This window comes from Quercus lobata, chromosome 2 (genome assembly GCF_001633185.2).
Source record: "Quercus lobata isolate SW786 chromosome 2, ValleyOak3.0 Primary Assembly, whole genome shotgun sequence".
NCBI classification, from domain to species: Eukaryota; Viridiplantae; Streptophyta; class Magnoliopsida; order Fagales; family Fagaceae; genus Quercus; species Quercus lobata.
The window spans coordinates 20,891,162-20,914,398 of record NC_044905.1 but is presented as its reverse complement, the minus strand read 5'-3'; the positions used below and the strand labels follow the sequence as shown (position 1 = coordinate 20,914,398).

General features: G+C 36.5%; 2 protein-coding genes across 2 annotated transcripts; one reads left to right on the top strand and one right to left on the bottom strand.

The window, feature by feature from the left end:
- Positions 1 to 2,022: 2,022 nt before the first annotated feature.
- Positions 2,023 to 3,255, bottom strand: LOC115960974. Its single transcript, XM_031080016.1, has one exon. The coding sequence runs from the start codon at positions 3,253 to 3,255 to the stop codon at positions 2,023 to 2,025; it is 1,233 nt and encodes a 410-aa protein (XP_030935876.1).
- Positions 3,256 to 5,584: 2,329 nt separating this feature from the next.
- On the top strand, positions 5,585 to 14,376 carry LOC115960965 (protein TPR3-like). Its single transcript, XM_031080006.1, has 5 exons — positions 5,585 to 5,715; positions 13,090 to 13,212; positions 13,308 to 13,487; positions 13,600 to 13,713; positions 14,154 to 14,376. Exons 2-5 carry the CDS (start codon positions 13,103 to 13,105, stop codon positions 14,374 to 14,376), a joined length of 627 nt encoding a protein of 208 aa, XP_030935866.1. The 5' UTR covers positions 5,585 to 5,715; positions 13,090 to 13,102.
- The last annotated feature ends 8,861 nt before the right edge of the window (positions 14,377 to 23,237 follow it).

Sequence of the window (23,237 nt, the reverse complement as noted above, 5' to 3'; positions counted from 1 at the left end):
CTGTATAGATCTTCTACAAGAATAACCCGAGGAAGTGGCTGAGCCAAGGAGGTGGTGAGCGTTGCAAGAGAGTCAGCATGGGTGTTCCCACTCCTGGACACATGCGCTAGATTGAAGTGATCGAAATGCGCCCGTAAGCACTTGACTTGGACTAGGTACTCTTGCATTCTTTCATCCCTCGCCTCCAATTCCCCATTTACTTGTCCCACGACAAGTCTTGAGTCCGAGAACATGTTTAAGGATTTTCCACTAGTTTCTGGATCATTAACATTTCCTCCAATAATGCCTCATACTCCGCTTCGTTATTCATGGCGGAGAAGCCCAGCCTCAACGATTTTTCGATGGTAATCCCCTCAAGGGAAACCAGGACAAGCCCCACTCCTGATCCCCTTTGGTTGGCCGCGCTGTCAACTTATGCTTTCCAACAAGTGGGCCCTTGCTGAGAGACTGTGTCGATCAATTTCCGTTCTGGGTTTAGTGGCTCTCCTCCTCTTTTTGGTGTGGGTTCTGCAAACTCAGCTATTAGATCCGCGAGAACTTGACCCTTCACAGCGGTACGAGGCATGTACCTAATGTCGAAGGCGCCCAGAATCGTCCCCCACTTTGCTATTCTTCTTATGTAGTCAGCACTCCGGAGTATTGATCTCAACGGAAGTTGGGTCAGTACAACAACGATATGTGCTTGGAAGTAATTGGGGAGCTTTCGCGTGGCTTGCACAATTGCCAGGACAGCCTTTTCAAGGGGGAGGTAACGAACCTCTACCTCTTGCAATGATTTGCTTACGTAGTAGACGGGCTGTTGTGTGCCATTGTCTTCCCGGATCAGCACTAAACTCACTACATGAGGGGCTACCGCAATATAGGCGAATAGCACCTCGTCGGCTTTAGGATTAGACATGATCGGTGGTCGAGCCAGGTATTCCTTAAGTTGCTAGAAGGCTAAGGCACACTCCTCAGTCCACTCGAAGCCTTTCCACTTGTTTAATAAGAGGAAGAAAGGTCTGCACCTGTCCGTCGAGTGGGAGATGAAACGGTTTAAGGCGGCAATCATGCCAGTGAGTTTTTGGACCTCTTTGGGATTCCAAGGAGGTTGCAGGCTATGGATAGCTCTAATTTGGTCGTGGCTGACTTCAATGCCTCTATGGGTCACCAGGTAACCTAAGAATTTCCCTGACCCCACCCCAAATGAACAGTTAGATGCGTTTAGGCGCAGCCTGTACTTTCTCAGAATTCCAAAGACATTGCCGAGGTCCCTGACGTGGTTGGGCACTAACTTGCTCTTCACCACCATGTCGTCTATATAGACTTCGATGCTTTTACCCATCTGTAGTTCAAACATCCTGGTCATCATCCTCTGGTAGGTCGACCCGGCATTTTTCAAGCCAAAGGGCATTACCTTGTAATGTAAGTTTCCGACGGGAGTGACAAAAGTCATTTTTTCTTGGTCCTCCGCGGCTAGGGTATCTGATGGTAGCCTTGGAAGGCATCCAAAAAGCCCATTCGAGGGTGTCCCACAGTTGAATCCACCAATTGGTCTATCTGCAGCATAGGGAAAAGGTCCTTCGGGCAGGCCCTTTTCAGGTCTGTGAAGTCCACGCAGACCCGCCATTTCCCACTCTTCTTCTTCACCACGACTGTGTTGGCCAGCCATTCGGGGTAGAATACCTCCTTGATAGCCCCTGCTTTCTTCAATTTTATAACCTCCTCTCTCACAACCTCTACATTCTCTTTCGACGGTCGCCGAGGAGGCTGCTTCTTAGGTGTTATGGCCGAGCTAACATTAAGGTGGTGACAAATGAAATCTGGATCGACCCCCGGAGCCTCGTAGGCGTCCCATGCAAACACGTCCACATTCTGTCTGAGGAAGTCAATTAGTGTTTCCTTCTCTTGGGGCGGTAGTTCTGAGCCAACTTGAAAAAATCTTTCCGGGTCGAAGCCAACAAGAACTTTCTCCAAATCCTCACAACTCGCTTCCTCGGTAGGTCCCTCGCTACCCGAGGCTACGGCCGGGGTCATTAATTGCTATAAGTCATTCTCGGCTGAGGTGGAGGGCTCAGTACTCGGTCGTCGCGAGATTGCTGACACCATGCATTGCCGGGCCATGGCTTGGTTCCCTATTACTTCTTTCACTCGACCTTCCGATGGATACTTCACCTTTTGGTATAAGGTTGATGACACAGCCCCTAGGGCATGAAACCACGATCTGGCTACGATGGCAGTGTAGGGGAAGTATGCGTCTACCACTATGAAGTCCACCTCCACCACGTCAGAGTCTGTTTGTATAGGCAGCCTAATCATGCCTTTCGGAGTGACGGTTTTTCCCTCGAAACTCACTAAAGGGGAATCGTATGCTGTCAAGTCCTCCGGTTTCAGCTTTAACCCCTTGTACAAGTCGGGATACATCACTTCCACGGCGCTGCCCTGATCGACTAGCATCCTCTTCACGTCGTATCCACCAATCCTGAGCATGACGACTAGGGCATCGTCATGGGGTTGGAGGGTTCCCAATTTGTCCTCATCCGAGAATCCGATTAGGGGCATGGCCATCCCCCTAGCCCTCTTGGACTTCCTGTCGTCAGCTTCAAAGAGGAGCCTGCCCACCGACATTACTCTGAAAGGATGGGAGCCGGTCCGTCCTGGTGCGGCGAGAATAACATTTATCGTGCCAATGGGTGGTCTCAATGTGCTTTGCCTTGTTTCGACGTTCGACTGCTCCTGCCATCCGACAGAGTGATGCTGCAGATGTCGCAGCTTCCCCTCTCGAACCAGACGGTCTAGGTGGTTTTTCAGATTTCTGCAATCATCGGTGGTGTGGTCCGGCTCTTGGTGATACGCGCAATACAGATTCTGGTTACGTTTCGTGGGATCGCCTACCATCCTACTTGGCCATTGAAAGAACGGTTCGTTCTTCACTTTCTCTAGGATCTTATGTAATGGTTCTCGGAACACAGCATGGACTACCTGTGCCCCTATGGATCCAGACTGCTCCGAGTAATCCCTTCTCGACCGATTGCTGCTGTTAAAGCGGTCCGACCTGAAGTCCCTCCTCTCCTGAGGGACAACCTTCGCTTTGCCCTTTCCCGTCTGTTGGTCTTCTTCGACTCTCTTGTACTTGTCGATTCTGTCCATGAGTTGGCGCACGCTAGTGACTGGTTTTCCTATCAGGGACTCCCTTAAACCATGCTCTGTCGGCAGGCCCCTCTTGAATGTGCTAATGCCGACGTCATCGTAATATCCCTCTATCTCATTATACATTTCCCAATATCTGTCTGAGTAGGCCTTCAGTGTCTCTCCTTCTCACATGGACAAGGACATGAGGGAATCTAGGGGCCGAGGGACTCTGCTGCTAGTTATGAAGCAGGAACCAAAAGCCTATATCAGCTGCTTAAAAGAGTTTATGGAGTTTGGCTTGAGGCCATCAAACCATCTCATCGTCATGGGTCCCAAGTTAGACGGAAACACTTTGCACATCAACGCCTCGTCCCTGGAATGGACGGTCATCCTCTGGTTAAATTGGCTTACGTACTCTACTGGGTCCGTCCGACCATTATATATAGCAAAGGTGGGTTGGTGGAACCGCCGAGGAAGCTTAACCCCCTCTATCCTACGCGTGAAAGGCGACTGAAAGATGCGGTCCAAGGCCTTACTCATGGCGTCGTTTGCCAGGCCTTGGTAAGATGGGCTTTTGTGGCCGCGTTTGCGAGGTTGCTCTTCCTCATAGGAAAAGGTTTCACTTGGAGGGGTTCTTGATCTCCGCCTGTACTCATTGTCCTCCTCATCACTAATGTCCGAGCCAGGTGAAGGACGCTTTCATTGCGCTCGGCGTAACTTCTTCTTCAAGTCGTCGATTTCTTGCTGTAGAGCCCTATGATCGTTTCGCTTATGGGATGCGTGATCTTTCCCTTTTGAGTGACTTTTGCTCGTGTGGGAGGTGTTTACACTACCCTCTCGCTGCTTGTCTTGATCTCTCTCCTGTTCGAGGTTCAAAAAGTTGTCTTGCCGTTGGGAGTCTGTGTGTCCGGTTTGGCGCGGACCTGATCCTTCCATTTCTAACGGTTTCACTTGTCGAGATACGAGTTCTTCCCACAGACGGCGCCAATTGTAGGGTCGCGTTTCGAGGCCCAGGCCCAACAGGTATGGGGTTCTGGCCCAAGGAGCCCTAGACAATGAATTTGTAGAGAGCGGGTTACAGAACTAGGCCCTAACAAAGTGAGTGTTAGTTAACTTTGGGCCATACAACAATCGAACATAAGAAAATCTCCTTCATGTCCATTGGATATTCGGTCCAATGAGGCGTATGGGGTGCACATCTGTTCCTGATCAAAAGTTATGGTCTTTCTCTCCTTCTTCTGTTCTAAGTTCTTCTTCTTTTTTTCAGTCCCCCTCTTCATAGGGACTCCCTTCTCTTATATAGCCCCCTTGAAGTCATCAGATCCTTACACCTGTTGATCATCTGAACCTTCACTTAAGTGCCCATCCCATCAAACATCTCCCCCATCTTTCTGTGAGTTGTAGTAGCCAAGGTAACACTGTTCGCCAGTCCTCTCTACATTAATGCGGCTAGAAAAGCAGCTGCCATGCATTTAATGTGGCAGTTGTGATCTCTCCCTTGACATCCTATACTCTCTTCCCTCTCACAGGCTTGTGGGACTCATCCCTGCTACTAATACTCGTTGGAGTCATTCTTTATTACTAGTAGGGTGCATGTTTGAGCCATACTTAGTACGTCCGAGGAGACATTTCTCCTCGGACCGCATTTTAAACAAAACTTAGCCCATAAGAATTGGGCCGAAAGCCCTTTTGGCGCCCACACATTCTCCTCGGACGCAGTCAAATTCTATATGGGGCCCAAGGCCCATTGTTTGATCTGGGGACTTTACCCCTACAATAATAATAATAATAATTAAAAGCAGCTTTAATAATTTATCGATGTGAAATTTCAAACCATAACTTACCGCCTCAATTGCCAAGAGACTTATTTTTTAACTAGTACTTCGTGCTGTTTTTAACAAAAATATCTAGTGTTTAAATCTCATATTCTCATTGTAATTATTGAATTATAAAAAATATATTACTATCTTAATTAGCAAGTATCATTTAAATTATCAAAACTTATTTATTTTTCTTACTATGAACAGTATCACAACTTATTTCTAGTTTATTTAATTTATGTAAAACTTTTTTTTTTTTTTTGTTTAAATGGAATGTAAAACTTTTTTTTTTTCCCTTCCGATATATAACTGTATGCTCATCCTAGTATCCTACTTATTTTTTAAACTTGACAAATCAAACAAAATAAACTCTCCCAAACAGAAACCACTGCTAGTAAAAGTAATTATTTCACAGACCGTAAAAGTTTAACGCTGAAGATGCAGTAAAATTGAACAACTTTGGGTTCTCCGCCACGAAATTTACCACTGCTTCGTGTTAGAGAACTGGAGCACGGCTCTCGAAGCATGTTTCTGATAAGCTTCAAGTATATATGGTTAGTTCTTATAGGGGACTGTGATTATCTGTCACAGTAGCCTGGACTCTGGAGACCATTGGGTGTTACATGTAACGGCCAAATGTGTTTCTCCATGCAAAACCATAGACATATATGGCAAACCTTCCAAACATGACCTTCGTCCTGTTCTTTAAATTGGATGCTCCTCCAACCATTTCCATGCACAGCCTCTAAGAAAGAGAGACAGATCTAGAGAAAGAATTCTTCAAGTGAGACTTCTCTTCTCTGAACTTCACAAAAGAGATAGAAAGAATAAAAATCCTCAAGTCTTTTTCTTAGCCATTTTGAAATCTTTCCTTTGCCCTTTACTTTTATCATCCAAGATGACATTTCATTCTTTGTCCCGTCCCATTGATTTCATCAATTTTAAGTCAATCTATAATATTTATATATGACTGACTATGAAAGTAAATCTAGGAATGCTGCAAATTTGATGTGATAATTACGCATGTGTGTGTTTTTATGTGCCGGGTTCTTATCATTGTTAGATTGAATTATTAAATTCGCCCGTTTGCTAAAAATTTTAACCTTTTGAAATAATTAATAATTTATCATAAACTTAGTCTCCACCTTAGCACTCATTTAAAAAAAATTTCATTTGTTATACACCACTAAATAAGGGTAGTTTAGGCTTACACTTAATGAGATAATGTTGAATTAAATGAATAAATTCATTATTTAAAAATTTAAACTTTTTGTATAATCAGTAATTTATTAGTCACCACAGAAAAAAGTTATATTTTTCAGCCTTTATAATGCTAATTTGGTTCCCACAAAGTGAAAATATTGATTCCGCCCATGTTTGCTTTCTTGTAATTCAATATTATTAATCTTGTAGATCCGCTATATTTTTCACATTATTTCGTCACTATTTTGACGTACGTATTGATTTTGTTCATTTTCATGTTTTGAAAAGGTTTATTGTGATTATGGCTGCCCCGAACCAGAACAGAGAACTCCTTTACATGATCACTCAATTCCTTGAACATGAAAACTTGACAGAAGCGGCTCGCACGTAAGTCTTCATTTTTCTCTCCAACTCTCCCATCCATATTTTGAAATTTCGCTTATTTCCCCTAGTAAATAAATAATATAACATAACATGTTACTTGTTTTTCTGGGATAGCCTTGAGCGCGAATCATGCTTTTACTTCAACATCAGGTATTTTGAGGACCTGGTGCACAACGGATCATTCGGTGAAGCCGAGGAGTATGTCGATGGCTTCACTACCATCCATGAAAACTTGTTCTCTACCAAGATCTACTTTGAACTTCGAAAGCAGAAGTTCTTTGAGACCCTACAAGAGTAATAAAGCTTATAACATTAATTTAATTTTAGTCCCATGTCCTTTCTAACTAGCTACAAAAACGCAAAATTTATGTTTATGCCTATTTATTTATCATATATGTAATTTTGTTGTATTGGCAGTGGAGCGCGTTGCAAGGCTTTAACCATGCTCATTCAAGAGTTCGGCGATTTTGCACCTTATAACAGAAGCTTTTCCGCTGAAGCCGCTGCTCTTTTGACTTTGGATGATTTCAGGTATGAGTTATATAAGGTCTTTCCAGTGCACAAAATTAAAAATTCCCACTTTTGCAAAGTCTGAGATATGCCAAACATGATTCGAGAATTATATAGGTTATGGGAAAAAAATAAAGGTTTAAGTAAAAAATAAAATATAAACTATGAAAGGGAAGAAATAGGCATGATTTGAAACGGTCAAAATTCTATTCCATTTTATTAACAATTTGCTGATATGACCCTTTCAGGCATCATCAATCACTTGCTGGTCATGGAGACGTCAACGAAGCAAGAAGATCGGTGATGAATGATATCCGAAGGTGCCTCCATGCTAATCCGGTTTTCCAGGGGAAACTTCAGCCGCCAAATATCAGATCCACATTGCAACAAGCCATTATGCTTGCCAACTCAGGGAATAATAATCAGCAGCAGAATGGAGTTGGTGGAAATGGTTGTCCTGCTCCACCTAGTAATTATAATGGCTTCTCCTTTTCTGGGAGAAACTAGAATGCCCTATCCTATGGGTGGTGCTATCCCCTTCCTGAGAGAAGTGATGATTTCTTAAAAATTATCATTTCGTAGCATACAGGGTTTTTTTTTTTTTAATAGTTTTTTTAGAACACAGGGAAAGCGGCTTCATGCTTGTCTTCCATTATTGTTGTCTTTAAATTTCGACACAGGAATGGGGGCTTATCTTTAATTTAAGTTTATGAAGTTGAACTCAGTTGAATCGAATATCATCTAGTTTTCAGAAGTTTGTTTTCTTTATGCAACTGCATGTTTACTATAGAAGGGAAAGACACAATCGTTATTTCTTTTTATGTTTTCCTTTCAAACTCAAAATAAAAGATAATTAAGAATTTGATGTAGTAATATGCTTATTAAGTATAGCTAATATGGTAGTATGTGTTTGTTTCTTTAAAAATTATAAAATAAAATAAAATAAAAAGATCGATAATTGTCCACATTATTTAAAAGAATATATTATGTGTAGTATAATTTGTCTCACTCATTTTTAAAAATTACAAAGACTTTTGAGACAAGTTTGTATGTGTTTGTTCCAAAAAAAAAAAAAAGACTTAACACATTAGTTTAAAGGGAAATGCTAAGGACACTCTTTAAGAAACCAGTTAAAGAAAGTTTTTATGGAAAAAGAAAAAAAAAGCAATTAATATTTTAACAGCTTTTTTCATTTCCCATAAAAGTGATGTCAAAACTTTCCTAAAATGGATTCTTAACGAGTGCCCTTAGGGCACTCGTTAGCATGAGCCTAGTTTAAAAGACAATTGTTAGGATTTTTAGTACTCTTAGTCTAAACTTTAGAATGAAAAGAGGATTTCTATTTTGAGGAGGCCTTAAAGTGTACAAGAGTTTGGATTTGTGGTTGGTGTCTCAACTTGAGAAATCAAAAGCTAGCGAAGAGAAAGGGTTGGTGCAACCAGTTGCTAGCAAGAGTGGAGAGCTCAGACATCTACACTTACTTAGAACTTGGAGGATTTATAAGTGTGCTATATCGCAATTATCTATATATACTAGTGGATTGATTCACTGGGCTAGGCTCTGAAGAGTTTTTTACTTCTTGTTGGGTTTTTTATCTGTAAATACATCTTGTATTTGGGTGTGTGTGTGTGTGTGTTTGAGGATTTTCTGAATTTTGCCTTTATCCATGCAATTATGTAATTGGTCAATTAATTACATGGGCTTAATTGACTAATTTGCTAAAACTAGTAATTAGTCGGAATTGAGGTGTAACTATTGGACGATAATGGATTTACTAATTATAAGTTACCAATAAGTCTAATGCCATACTTTTTTCACAAGTATTGAGGTGTTATGTTACTATTACTACATTTCATTCCATGTAGGCTCCACTCTATTTTTGAATGTAGAATCCCACTTGAGTGCACGTGCACCAGTAAGTAACTGCATGCAATTCTAACTGCTAGATGATAACGGATTACTAACTTTAAGATATCATATAAGTCTATTGCCATACTTTTCATAAATATTGATACGGTATGTCGTTATTAGTACATTTCATTCCATATAGGTTCCACTCTATTTTTAAAAGTAAAATCTCACTTAAGTACACGTGCTCATTGTTAAGTAATTGTATGTAATCCTAAATGCGGGAAGATAATGGATTACTAACTGTAAGTTATCAATAAGCCTAGTACCATTATTTTTCACAAGTATTGAGAATCTAAGATAGTGTGTTGTTATTTGTAGATAATAAAAGTGGTTTTAAAATTTTCAAACCATAACTTTCCGGCCTAAATTGCCAAGAGTTTTATTACTTAACTGGTACTTTTTGGTGTTTCTAATGAAGATATCTAGTGTTTAAATTTCCTACCCCCATTACAACGTTAAATTATAAAAAATATTACCACCTTAATTCTCAAGTATCAATTAATTTATCACAACTTATTTATTTCTCTTTTTATGAACAATATCACAAATTATTTCTAGTTTATTTAATTTATGTAAAAATTGTTTTTTGTTTAAATGGTTTGTAAAACTTGTTAAACAATTTTCTTTCCCATGTATAACTGTAAGTTTATCCTACTTATTTTTTAAACTTGACAAATCAACCAAAATAAACTCTCCCAAACTAAAACTGCCACTACTAAAAGTAATTTCATAGACAATGTGCAACAAGACCGTAAAAGGTTAACGCAGAAGGTGCAGTGAAATCAAACAACATTGGGTTCTCTGCTATGAAATTTACCACTGCTTTGTGATATGTATTTATGTTAAATCTCATTCCTTCTTCCTTGTGAGTGTTTTTGTTTCTAAAAAAAGAAAAGAAAAAAAGAGTAAACATATTAGTTTGAAAGACAATAAGTGGTGGAGCCAAAAAAGTTACCCAAGGGAAATCAAGCTAAATGTATTATTGTATTTCGATAGCCTTAACTCTCTCAATATAAATGTGTATGACTTTATTTTTGGAGAAAAAAAATTCTTTTGCAACAAAGATTTACTTATATATTTTTATAAGCCTATGCTTTAAATGCTCATAAAGTCAATATTAAAAGAAAATTAAAGCAGACAATAATAAATTAAAGAGCATTTATACTTTTTTTAAACAATAAACAAGAGCCATGAACTAAAATTTACTCAATATTTTAGATTTTAAACATTAAAATAGAGAGGGAGGGGTATTTTTGGAAAAATCAAAGGGGGGCCTTGGCTCCCCAGAACCCCCACCCTCTACCCCTGAAGAAAATTGTTAGAATTTCTAGTGTTGGTATACACATTAGAATGAAAAGAGGATTTCTATTTTCTCATGATTATTATGATATATTGCTCTATAGAACTATTGATTATAAATTTGTAAATTAATAAAAAATCAAGTGTCAGGAGTAGATTTGAGGGTTAATAGTACAAAGTCAATTCTTAAAGAAAATATTGAAGAGATTGAAAAAAGAAATCAAGTTTTATCATCACTATGGCCCTTTTGGATATACACCCTCAAAAAAAAAAAAAAGTTTTATCATCTCTAGTTGAAAATTTGTGTGTTAAAGAAAATGATTTGCTTGAAAAATATTTTGAAAAAAATAAATAAATAAATAAATAAAAATAAAAAATAAAAAACAAACAAACAAAGAGAAGAGAGGGATGTTCTTGAGAAAATTGATGAAGATTAAAGTGAATTAAAATCACATAAGGCAGAAATTGTAGAGAAAATTGTCAAAATTCTTGATGAAATCAAATAAGATGATTGCAAATCTCATCTTATTATTTTAGTGGTAGGCAATACATCAATTTTTATAGATTTTATTGGGGTTCAAAGATTTGATTGGATCGTCAAGTATTATTTGGTGAATCTTTTCAATTGCATGAAGATCAAGGAAACAAAAATTTCAAGTTGCTCAATTGATTAATTGCAAGTTTTGGAAGAAATAAAAAGGGTTGCATTATTCAAAATATTTTATTCATTTGACATTAAAGATGTCAAATCTCCAATATTAATGCAAGGATGTGGTTTTTTTTTTTTTTTCAAATGGAGCGATACGATGCAGGACATGATATGCAATTTAATTTTTGTAATTTATTAATTTTGATATTTTTATGTAATTTTCTAAATTTTAGGTCTGGGGTTAGTATTTCCTTGATTATGTAGAATCCCACCTAAGTGCACGTGTTTACTGGCAAGTAACTGCATGCAATTCTAGCTGCTGGACGATAATTGATAACTAACTTTAAGATATCAAATTAGTCTATTGCCATACTTTTCATAAGTATTGATATAGCATATCGTTATTAGTACATTTCATTCCATATAGGTTCCACTCTATTTTTAAACGTAAAATCTCACTTAAGTACACGTACTCATTATTAAGTAACTGTATGTAATCCGAATTGCTGGAAGATAACGGATTACTAACTGTAAGTTATTAATAAGCCTAGTACCATTATTTTCACAAGTATTGAGAATCTAAGATAGTGTGTCGTTTTTTTGTAGATGACAAAAGTGGTTTTAATAATTTATCAATGTGAAAATTTTCAAACCATAACTTACCGGCCTAAATTGCCAAGAGTCTTATTATTAAACTGGTACTTCCTGATATTTCCAACAAAAATATATAGTGTTCAGATTTTCTACTCTCATTGTAACATTGAATTATAAATAAATAAAAAAAAAATATATATATATATATATATATTAACACCTTAATTCTCAAGTATCATTTAATTTATCACAACTTATTTCTTCTTCTTTTTATGAACAATATCACAACTTATTTCTAGTTTGTTTAATTTATGTAAAACTTGTTTTTAGTATAAATGGTTTGTAAAACTTGTTAAACAATTTTCTTTCCCATGTATAACTGTAAGTTTATCCTACTTATTTTTTAAACTTGACAAATCAACCAAAATAAACTCTCCCAAACTAAAACTACCGCTACTAAAAGTAATTTCACAGACAATGTGCAACAAGACCGTAAAAGGTTAACGCTGAAGATGCAGTAAAATTGAACAACTTTGGGTTCTCCGCCACGAAATTTACCACTGCTACGTGTTAGAGAACTGGAGCACTGCTCTTGGAGCATGTTTCTGAAACGCCCCAAGTATATATGGTTAGTTCTTACTTCTTATTGGGGGCTGTGAATGTGATTATCTGTCACAGTAGCATGGAGGACATTGGGTGTTACATGTAACGTCCAAATGTGTTTCTCTATGCAAAACCGTATACATATATGGCAAACCTTCCAAACATGACCATGGTCCTGTTCTTTAAATTGGATGCTCCTCCGACCATGTCCACGCACAGCCTCTAATTGAGCTTCAGATAGAAAGAGAGAAAGACAGATCTAGAGAAAGAATTCTTCAAGTGAGACTTCTCTTCTCTGAACTTCACAAAAGAGCTAGGAAGAATAAAAATCCTAAGTCTTTTTCTTAGCCACTTTGAAATCTTTCCTTCGCCCTTTACTTTTCTCATCCAAGTTTGACATTTCTTTCTTTGTCCTGTCTCATTGATTTCATAAATTTCAAGTCAATTTATAATATTTATATATGATTGACTATGAAAGTACATCTAAGAGTACTGAAAATTTCATGTGAAAATTACGCATGTGTGTGTTTGTTTTTTTGGGTTGGGTTCTTGTTATTGGTAGATTGAATTATTAAATTCATTCTTTTACTAAAAATTTAAATTTTTGAGATAATTGATAATTTATCATAAACTCAATCTCCTCCTTGCTACACATCTGAGAAAATTTCACCTGTTAGAACTTAGACATCACCATAAGTATTGTTTAGGCTCATATGTGAAGAAAGAGTGTTAAATTGATTAATTAAATTCATTATTTTTCTTAAAATTTAAACTCTTTGTACAATGAGTAATTTATTAGTTACCACAGGGAAAAAAATTTAGCCTTTATATATTATTGCTAATTTGGTCCCCAAAAAGTGAAATTATTGATTCCGCCTGTGTTTGGTTCCTTGTAAATTAAATCAATATTAATCTTATAGATCTGTTATATTTTTCATAATTTTGTTACCATTTTGGCGTACTGATTTTTTTTTTTTTTTTATTTGCATGTTTTGAACATGAAAGGTCTGTTGTGATTATGGCTGCCCAGAACCAGAACATTGACCTTAACTCTAATCCGAACAGAGAGCTCCTTTTTATGATTACCAAATTCCTTGAAATTAAAAACCTGACAGAAACAGCTCGGACGTAGGTTTTCAATTTTCTCTTAATTTGTCTCCAACTTTCCTGTCCATCTTTTAAAATATATAATATAACATGTTACTTGGTTTTTTCTTGGATAGCCTTGAACGCGAATCAGGCTTTTACTTCAACATGAGGTATTTTGAGGACTTGGTGCACAATGGAGCATTCGATCAAGCCGAGGAATATGTCGATGGCTTCACTGATGTCCATGAAAACTCGTTCTCGACCAAGATCTATTATGAACTTAGAAGACAGAAATTCCTTGAAATCCTGGAAGAGTAATTAAACTTAAAAACTTTAACTTTCTACTCCCATGTCCTTTCTAACTACAACGCAAAATTTAATGTTTAAGGCTAATAATCATATATGTAATTTTGTTGTATTGGCTAGGGGAGAGCGTTGCAAGGCTTTGGCCATGCTCATGCATGAGTTCCGCGACTTTGCACCCTATAACAGAAGCTTGTGCGGTCAAGCCGCTGCGCTTTTGACTGTGGATGATTTCAGGTACGAGTTACATAGGTCGTTCCCTGTGCACAAAATTGAAAATTCCCACTTTTGGTTTATGTCCCAACTTTTTTTTTTTTTTTTTTAGGAGAGGTTGATTTGAGAATTACATATTATAGTTACGTTTGGCATTGGTTTAAAAAGTCAATTTTATTTACTATTTAGCTTATTTTTATTACAATTCATAGGTTTCATTTCACTTTTTTGTACTATTTATAAGTTCTACTGTACTATTTCAATTATTTTATAGTTTTATCTACAATACTTTTAATAAAAAAATTTCAATTCAATTAAATAAATTGTTTCTAAATGAACTCTACATGTAATAAAAAGTTAAGAGGTACAAATTAAAATTTAAACTAAGAAACGAAATAAACAAGATTTAAAATGGAGAGAATCTTATTCTTTTTGTTAACAATTTGCTGATGTGACCCTTTCAGGACTTATCAAATACGTACTGGTCATGGAGACATCAACGAAGCAAGAAGATTGACTATGGATGAGATCCGAAGGTGCATCCATGTGAATCCAGCCTTCAATGGGAAGCTAGAACCGCCCGATATTATATCCTCCTTGCAACGTGCCTTTATGCTTGCCAACTCAAGGAACCAGCAGCAGAATGAAGTTGGTGGAGATGGTCATCCTGCTCCGCCTAATAATTAATGGCTTCTCCTCTTCTGGGAGAAACTAGAATGCCCTATCCCTATCCTATGGGTGTTGCTATCCCCTTCCTGAGAGAAACTAGTTTTCTGTCTTTTTTAAGTGTTTTCTTCATAATTATCGTATCTAAGAACATTGCCTGTCTTTAATTTTTACAAGACTTCGCGCTTGTTTTTCATTGTTGTTCTCTTCAAATTTCAATACAGGAATGGGGTTTATCTTTTAATTGCTGTTTTAAGTTTATAAAGTTGAATCGAATTTCATCTAGTTTCCAGAAGTCTGTTTTATTAGCTAAAGCAATACTCTATATAATCTTATTATGATATCATCAACATGAATGTCCTAAATAGAGAACATGGCCGGCTATGGAAAACCTAGTTAGAGATTATTTAGTCCTAAAAATGGCAAGGGTTCAACTACATCTGCAACTGCGCATATGGCCTGACCAATCAACCCCACCAAATTAGTTTATATCATAAAATTTGTGTAAATTTGTTATTTACAACTAATTTGTGTTGGTTTTAATTCCGTGCCAAACTTGATTATAATTAAGTTAAATCTTATGTACCCTATATTTTATATGGAATTTCTTTGTATGAGTTGTGTGTGAGAGAGTGTGAAGACTCAAGACAAATTAAAGATCAAAGGAGTTTTTGCGGGTAGCTCACAAGAAGACTTCTCGCAAAGTGAAACCATGTGCTCAGCACATGACTAGAATGCGAAGAGTCATGATATGTGGTGACAGCTGGTTTTCGCGAGTATTTCGCGAGTAAGGCCTTCCCGCAAGATACCTACAAAATATTCTATTTTGTTATTCTGTCATATCTGATACACTATATCTCTACCTACACTATATATACTCACATATTGAGAGGAGTTCTTTCGGAGAGAAAACCCTAACCACAACTCTTGAGAGTTAAAGATTGTCATACCCACAATCCTCTACACAATCCATTGTGGTTTTCTTCAACTCCTACCTCTCCATATCCAAATCCTTGAGAGGTTGATAACTCAAACACTTACCACATCCATCCTGAGTGTAAAGTGAGGTTTTGGTGTTTCTAGGAAGCATTGGAAAAAGTCATTTGTCTGGTGGATGCAATCAGGCTGAATTGTGTAATCCGGAGAGTTAGAGAAGACAAGGCTTCTTCAAGTTAGTTGGTAGTAGGAGCTTGGAAGGCTAAAGTACATGGGGTAGACTAAGTTTGGAGGGTCTTTTGTTATTCGTGTACTCCAACTTATTCTCTAGTGGGTCGATTTACCACTTGGAGGGCGGCAGAGAGGTTTTTCGCCGAGTTCTTCAGTTTCCTTTTCAATAACACATCAGAGTGTTATCTTGTGTTTGCATTCTTCTTCCCTACTCTTTTAGCTTACATTTTATTGTTAATATTTGATGAATATGGCTTAGAATAGTTATATTGTTTGTTAGCTCACATTTACTCTATTCCGCACTTAGTTTAAGTTAGAGTAAAGTCAACTGAGCCATAATTTTTAATTTAGGGGTCTAAACAGCTCTTGTGTTTTCACACATATTCGAACTTTCAATTGATATCAGAGCAAGTGCACTTGCTATGGTTTCATTACTTAAGTGTGATCCTAGACCCTTTTTGAGATGAATCGATCTCAATCGCTTAATGCTCCTCCATACTTTGATGGAGCAATTATGCTTTTTGGGAAGTCCGTATGAGGGCATTTCTATGTTCCATTGATGATAGTGTTTGGGGTGCTGTCAAGAATCAAGATATGATGGACTAGGCCGGAGGCCACCTCCATATGGGATAAGGCAGCTCTTGCAACAGCTAATGCTAATAGCAAGGATTTAAATGCTATTTTCTGTGGTGTTTCTCTTGACGAATTTCACAAGTCTCTCATGTTACAATTGCCAAGGAGGCATGACAAATCTTGGAGACCACCTATGAAGGCACCAAAAAGGTGAATGACACCAAGTTGCAAATGCTTACCACACACTTCGAGGAGCTGAAGATGAGTGAAGACGAGTCATTCAACTCATTTTATAGGAAGCTAAATGAAGTGGTGATTGGGAAATTCAACTTGGGAGAAAAGACGGAGGACTTCAAGATTGTGAGGAAGATTCTACGATCATTGCCGAAGAGCTTTCATGCAAAGGTCACTACCATCAAAGAGAGCAAAGACCTTGATAAGATTAAAATTCAAGAACTCATCAGTTCTCTTCAAACCTATGAGCTATCTCTACCATCTCAAAGGAAGAGCAAATCTCTTCCTTTCAAGACAATCAATGAAAGATTGGAAGCTCAAGACTCCTCGGATGAGGATGAGGTTGAAAAGGATGTGGCATACCTTGCTAAAAACTTCCGTAAGTTCCTAAAATTCAAGAGAGATGGAAAGTCTTTTAAGAAGGGAAAATTCTTAAATTTCAAGAAGGACAAGAAAGACTTCAAGAAGAAGGATTCAAAAGATTCTTCACCGTCTCAAATGGTCACATGTTTTAATTGCAAAGGGCATGGGCATGTGAAGAAAGAATGCCCCACATATTTGAAAGCAAAGGGTAAAGTTTTTGCAACCACCATTAGTTACCCAGATGGTTCCAATTTTGATTCGAAAGAAAGTTGTGACGGAGAAGGAAATTACTCCGTATTTATGGCCATTGCACCTATGGACTCATTGGAAGATTTGAGCCTTCTAGTGGAAGAACTCAGTGAGCACACCAAAGTAGAGTCTATGGAAATTGGGGAAGAATCTAATGATGAAGATGAAGGAACCAAGGAATTGCAAGAATCTTATAATTCTCTTCTTGAGAAAATCGGAGAGTATGCTAGAGTGGCAAAGGTAGCCTTCAGAAAAATGAAGAAAGCTGAACAAGACTACAAGGGTATACTTATGAGGTACAAAGAAACGAAATGTTAAGTTGAGGTGCAGAATGGAGAACTAACGAAAGCCTACTCTAAGATCAAGTTTCTTGAGCTTGAAGTGATTCAAGCTAATGTCAAAGTGGAGTGCGTTGCCTCCAAGAAACTTGACGAAGTGCTTGCACATCAAAAGCCTTTTTCTGACAAAAGCGGCTTAGGATATTCAGGAGAAAATAGTTCAAGTGCCAATGTGTCCAGGGAGATGAAATTTGTTAAAGCTAAAGAACCAATGGTAGCAACTCCAAGTGTTGAGAATGTAAAAGTGGAGAAGAAGCCAAATGGAACTGCTCAAAAGGTTTTAACAAAACCTCAAAGTCCATTTGTGGTAAAACCCAAGGCTAAAGGGAAGTCTCTCCCAAAGCCTCAAAGAAATCCTCAAGTTCAACACTTCTACCACCATTATAGAGTTCAAGGACACATAAGACCTAACTGCTATAAACTTCACGCATTGAAAAAAGCAGATTCTCAAAGGCTAAGAGGACAAGGAAAGGGGAATTGGAACGCCAAGCAATCAAAAGGGCAAGAAGCTGATTCCGGTTTTAGTGATGTGATGAAGATAATAGATACCAAATATAGCAACAAAAAATTTTTTTAGCAACGAAACATTTCGTCGCTAAATGTAGCATAATTTTGTAAGAAATGGTTTTAGTGACAAAAATTTTTGTCACTATATGTGCTTGGATTTTCTTAAAAATAGTTTTAGTGACGAACTTTTTCATCACTATATATACCCGAAAATAGTTTTAATGATGAAATCGTTCGTCACTAAATATGATTTAATAAACTAAAGTGTTTTTAGTGACGAAATATTTTCGTCACTGAATAGTGTTTTTAGCGAGGAAAACATTTAGCGACGAAACGTTTTCGTCGCTAAAAGTTTTTTTTTTTTTTTAAACAAATTGGACTTTTAGTGACAAAAGTTTTCATTGCCAGGACTTTTAGCGATGGGGTTTCAACAACGAAATGAGTTTCGTCACTAATTGGTAGATTTCGTCGCTAAAGGTCCTTAGCGATGAAAAACTAGACTTTTAGTGACGAATTTTTTCATCACTGAAAATACATTTTGTTGTAGTATATACCTTTTCTAGAAAATGTATATACTATTTCCCATCTTAATAATCTTTAAAATTAGGATAAGTTTAAGTCTTATTGAAAAAAAAATACTTGAGTATGATAAATTTTATGTCTAAAAAATGTGTGAAAATATATTCAATTTATAGTATAATGTCTTCATGTCATAGCCAAAATATATGACTATATAATTACAAATGTCTCCCTTATTCAACGTGTCACTATATTTTGCGACAAATTAACACTTATGATTGATAGTACAAGAGAAACAAAAATTCAAGATCTTCAGCCAGTAAGGGAAAAGGTCACAAAAGGTATTCCTGTAGCAACCTTCTAAACTTGTTGAAATAATGGGAGATATGAAATCTAAGCCCCCATAGATAGTAGCTCATTTCTTATGTTTTAATGTAGCAAAATCCGCTGTCACATGTAGTTAGTAAGCTCGGTCTTACTGTTCAACCCTCTTGGACCTTGGAGTGGTGTTCTTACTTCTTATTAGTACTCTCAGGAGTGAGAGTTTGTTGGTGCTTTCCAATTAGGAAAGCTAGGTTTAGGGAGTGTTGGGGTTGGAGAGTAGGGTCCTCAAATGCAGGTTTCGAAACTCATTGTATATCTTGCATTTTTGGAATAATACATACTTATCCAAAAAAAAAAACTTAAAGCAGGAGAGAGAGAGAGAGAGAGAGAGAGAGAGAGAGAGATTTTTCTTTATTAATTGGTTTCACATAAAAGAGAGAATAGAAAGTTACTTAATGATTATTTCATCATTTGACCACAAGAAAAATATGTTTAAATACTGGACAATACTTATTATTTGTAAAAAGAATTTTCAATCACAAAAAGTAGCCAGTGTCCCATGCAATGCGCATATATGCTATTAGTTTAATTTTAAAATTTTAATAATAAATTATTTTATGGCTCGTGTATGATATATCATAATATTTGAGAAATAAATTTTGATCATATTACAAATCACTGATTATATTAGGAAAATTGTATTTAATTATATATTATTATGTCACTAATAGTTTAAAAATATAAATTTTTGGTCAAATATTACATTTCCTCTTTATATTTTTTTATACTTGCAAAATATAAGATGATAAAAAATTAATAATGTGGGGCCCAAATGATTTATGGGCCAGGCGCATCTACCCGGGGAGAATCCAAAGGCCCAAGCCGAGGAAGGCTATGGCCCAAGCTCGACAAAATAGCCTATGGATACCGCCGAGGACAGCTCAGTCCTCAGCAGACCCAAAGTCCCCTCTAAAAGAGGGGTAAAAACGGTATAGGACTGAAACTTGGAAGAAAGATCTAAAATATCCGGGGAAAGTTGCCCTTACTGCCATTCAATGCTCTGAACCTGACAGAGCCGCATTCTTTGGCTTTTACAACCACCCCCAACGACTTTGAATATGGGCTGATGGGACAAGTATCAATCTTGGAAAGGTTGACCCTATACGTGGACGAAGGACAATGAACGCAGGCAAATATAAAAGGAAAAATAAGTAACCTAAAGAGGGGGTTGGGAAAAATGGCCAAAAACCAGAGCCTCCCAGCCCACCTCCAGGAGAAAGACTCCAAGGGTGAAGGAAAACTTAAACTTGTACGAACACCACGAAAAACTCACCGCCTGTCGATCAAGGCCTAGCCTTCCAAACCCACGCTCTACAAATGATATTGTTAGGGCCTTTTCACGTGCGAACCCGACACCGTTACGGTCCGCGACGAATCGTGTCCTTACAAATAATAATTCAATTTATAAAATATTTTATCAAATATTAAAGAACATCCAATTATCATGAATTCAACATACATGTTAAGGACAAAAATTTTGAATATATTAAACCAATAAAAAAATTTGAGTAATGTAACATTAAAAAATAATTACACCTATACTTGATCATGTATTAAACAGGAACCTAAGCCATAAGCATGCCTTTGGCCATATTCCTAGGGTCTTTCTTTTGGAAGGACACATTTTGATCTAAGGTTCTACCAAGGGGCATATTCTTTGAGAATTCCCTTCATTTAGCCTTCCACATCATCAATTATTTTGCATTTATGTCAAATCATTAATTCATTATTATTATGCATTAATGGGTAAATGCATTTATTTCTATTACCATATTTATATTCCTTGAGAATTCTCTTCATTTACCCTTTTCACATCATCAAGTCTTTTGCATTTATGTCAAAATATTAATTCATTATTATAATGTATTAATGGGTAAATGCATAATAATATTAAGTGATGTAACATTAAAAAATAGTTACACCTATACTTGAACGTGTATTAAACGGGAACCTAAGCCATTATGATCTAATGTTCTAAAAAGGGGCATATTCTTTGGGAATTCTCTTCATCTAGTCTTCCACATCATCAAGTTTTTTGCATTTATGTCAAAACACTAATTCATTATTAGTATGCATTAATGGGTAAATGCATTTATTTCTGTTACCATATATATATTCCTTGAGAATTCTCATCAAGTTTTTTGCATTTATGTCAAAATACTAATTTATTATTATAATGTCTTTTGCATTTATGTCAAAATACTAATTCATTATTATCATGTATTAATAGGCAAATGCATTTATTTCTATTATTAGTAATAGAAATAAAGTAATAGAAATAAATGCATTTACCTATTAATACATGATAATAATGAATTAGTATTTTGATAATTTTTTTGAAAATAATAAAAATATGTGTCTAACCCTGGGATTCGAACCCTTTCCCCCCTAGACCCCCAAGCACTTTATGCATGGAATCGCCAGATCTTCTCCGCATTGCCTAAAATTGCTCAAAGAAATTGGAAGAAATCCAACTTTTGAAATTTCCTGCTTGAACCATTTCAACTTCTTGGCTGAAATAACTCTTTGATTGTGGAACCAAATTACACAATGACAAGTTTGGTACCTTTAGAAATCATGTGGTGTAAGCTTTCCAACAATACCAAGAACACTCAAAACAGAGTTTGGCAAGCTATTCAACCAAGCATGAAAATTTTGGAACTCAAAGCAGAAAAATCATATGAAAACTTGGATCCGTGACTGCCAAGCCAAATCCCAACGACCAAGCTTCGACCATGTATGCACTAAGGGCTGGAATGAGGCTCTCATTTTCTCTTTTTTATTTTAACAACAGCCCCCGGCTTAAATTACACACCCACACACAAAAGGCCCAAATAATGTTATAATCCCTTTAGAAAAGTTCCTAGAGGGATTGGTTTACATGCTTGATAACTTAGGATTATGTGCAATTTTCATTATTGTATGCTTAGATGATTTCATGTTGTTTGATTTTAGTTTCCTTTTGAATAATGCATTGATGTATACTAAGCCATGATTCACTATAATATGAATTGGTCTATTTGTCTTTGAACATTTGATAAGCAATTCCATGGTGATCTTCTATAATTTTAAGGCGAAAATATCATTTTGGTCTCTTATATTTTGGGTTCACAATCAATTTAGTCCATATGTTTTAGTAGCAATTAATTGGGTCTCTGTTATTTTCAACTTACAGTCAAATTGGCTTCTACCATTAACTCACTAATGAAAAATACTTACGTGAAAAATGGTGTACATCGTTGGCGAACAAGTAGCTAATAAAATAGCAAAAGATTATTTAATTGCTACTTAAAAAGCCACATTAGCAACTTTAAGAATAAAACATTTCTCATTAGGAAAAAAATCAAGCTTTTCTTGCACTTTCTTGTTAGCCAAACACAACCCGAAACATAAAAATCAAACTCAACCCAAAAAATTCATCGTAACCAAATTTTGTAAATCGAGCCAAACTCAAATACCTCAAAATCATTACCAGTACCTAAAACCCACAACATAAAAGACATTCATTATCTTGCTTAGACACTCACACCAACCCAAAACCCAAAATCGTTTTCCTTTTCCTCACTAACCTCAATCTCTCTTTCGCTCCCTTATAGGAATCTTACATAATAGATGCACTTAGGGCATAGATTTAGGAAACTTTTTTAGAAACATTTTTATGGTAAAAGAAAAATAATGGGCTTTTTTTGAATATTTACCATAAAAGTGGTATTAAATTTTTTTTTTTTAAATGGTTTATTAACAAATATTCTAAGGGTATCCACTAACCAAACTCAATTTTAATTATGAAATAACTTATGCATGCTACATGATGATTATGATTATATATATGCATGTTTGAAAGGGTATGGTTAAAGTGGGTTCCAATCTTAACTAGTAAAGTCTCTAATAATTGAATAAGAGATTTGGAGTTTATTTCACGTCTACACCAAAAACCGATTGGTATCTAGATCTGATGATAAAGAGCTATCATTAGGAGCAGACGTTCTAGATTGAAACTCTCTAAAAAAAAAAAAAAAAAAGTACAGTTAAAATAGTTGTCTTCATTGGGTATGGTTTCACACTTTTTTTTTTTTTTTGAGAAGATAAAACCCTCTAGTTAGTTATATAAATCCACGCAACCAATCCATCAACATAGTTTCACATCTCAAAAAGCACTTCAAATCCTCCCTCACCCACCCCCACCCCCCCCCCCCCCAAAAAAAATCAGATGATTTTCCAATAAGTTTCTTTTCCCAAAATGGGCTTTGTTTCAAAGTTCATTTCTGAAAAAGTTTTTTCTCAAGAGTAAAATGATTAAAAAAAATTTGTGAAAAATATCATGTCCATGTCTGATGATGCTATGATCGTCAGTCGAGTAGGTTCATCCAGATAGGTCAACACATACTTGGTCTCTGTACCTGCAAGATTGTGAAAGGAATCCTCTTTGAGTGGTCACCGGTGTGGTGCCAGTCACGGAATCTCCAATGGTAAAGTTAGTGAATGGAAGCTAAGAGAGATTATGAGAACTAGGAAATATCAATGCTACCGTGTGCATATATATAAAAA

Bases quoted from the DNA above. Each gene is read 5' to 3' on its own strand.
- LOC115960965 (XM_031080006.1), top strand. From the start codon at position 13,103: ATGGCTGCCCAGAACCAGAACATTGACCTTAACTCTAATCCGAACAGA. The intron at 13,488-13,599 runs GTAATTAAACTT...TGTATTGGCTAG, and splicing joins TTCCTTGAAATCCTGGAAGA to GGGAGAGCGTTGCAAGGCTT. The intron at 13,714-14,153 runs GTACGAGTTACA...TGACCCTTTCAG, and splicing joins TTGACTGTGGATGATTTCAG to GACTTATCAAATACGTACTG.
- LOC115960974 (XM_031080016.1), bottom strand. From the start codon at position 3,255: ATGTATAATGAGATAGAGGGATATTACGATGACGTCGGCATTAGCACA.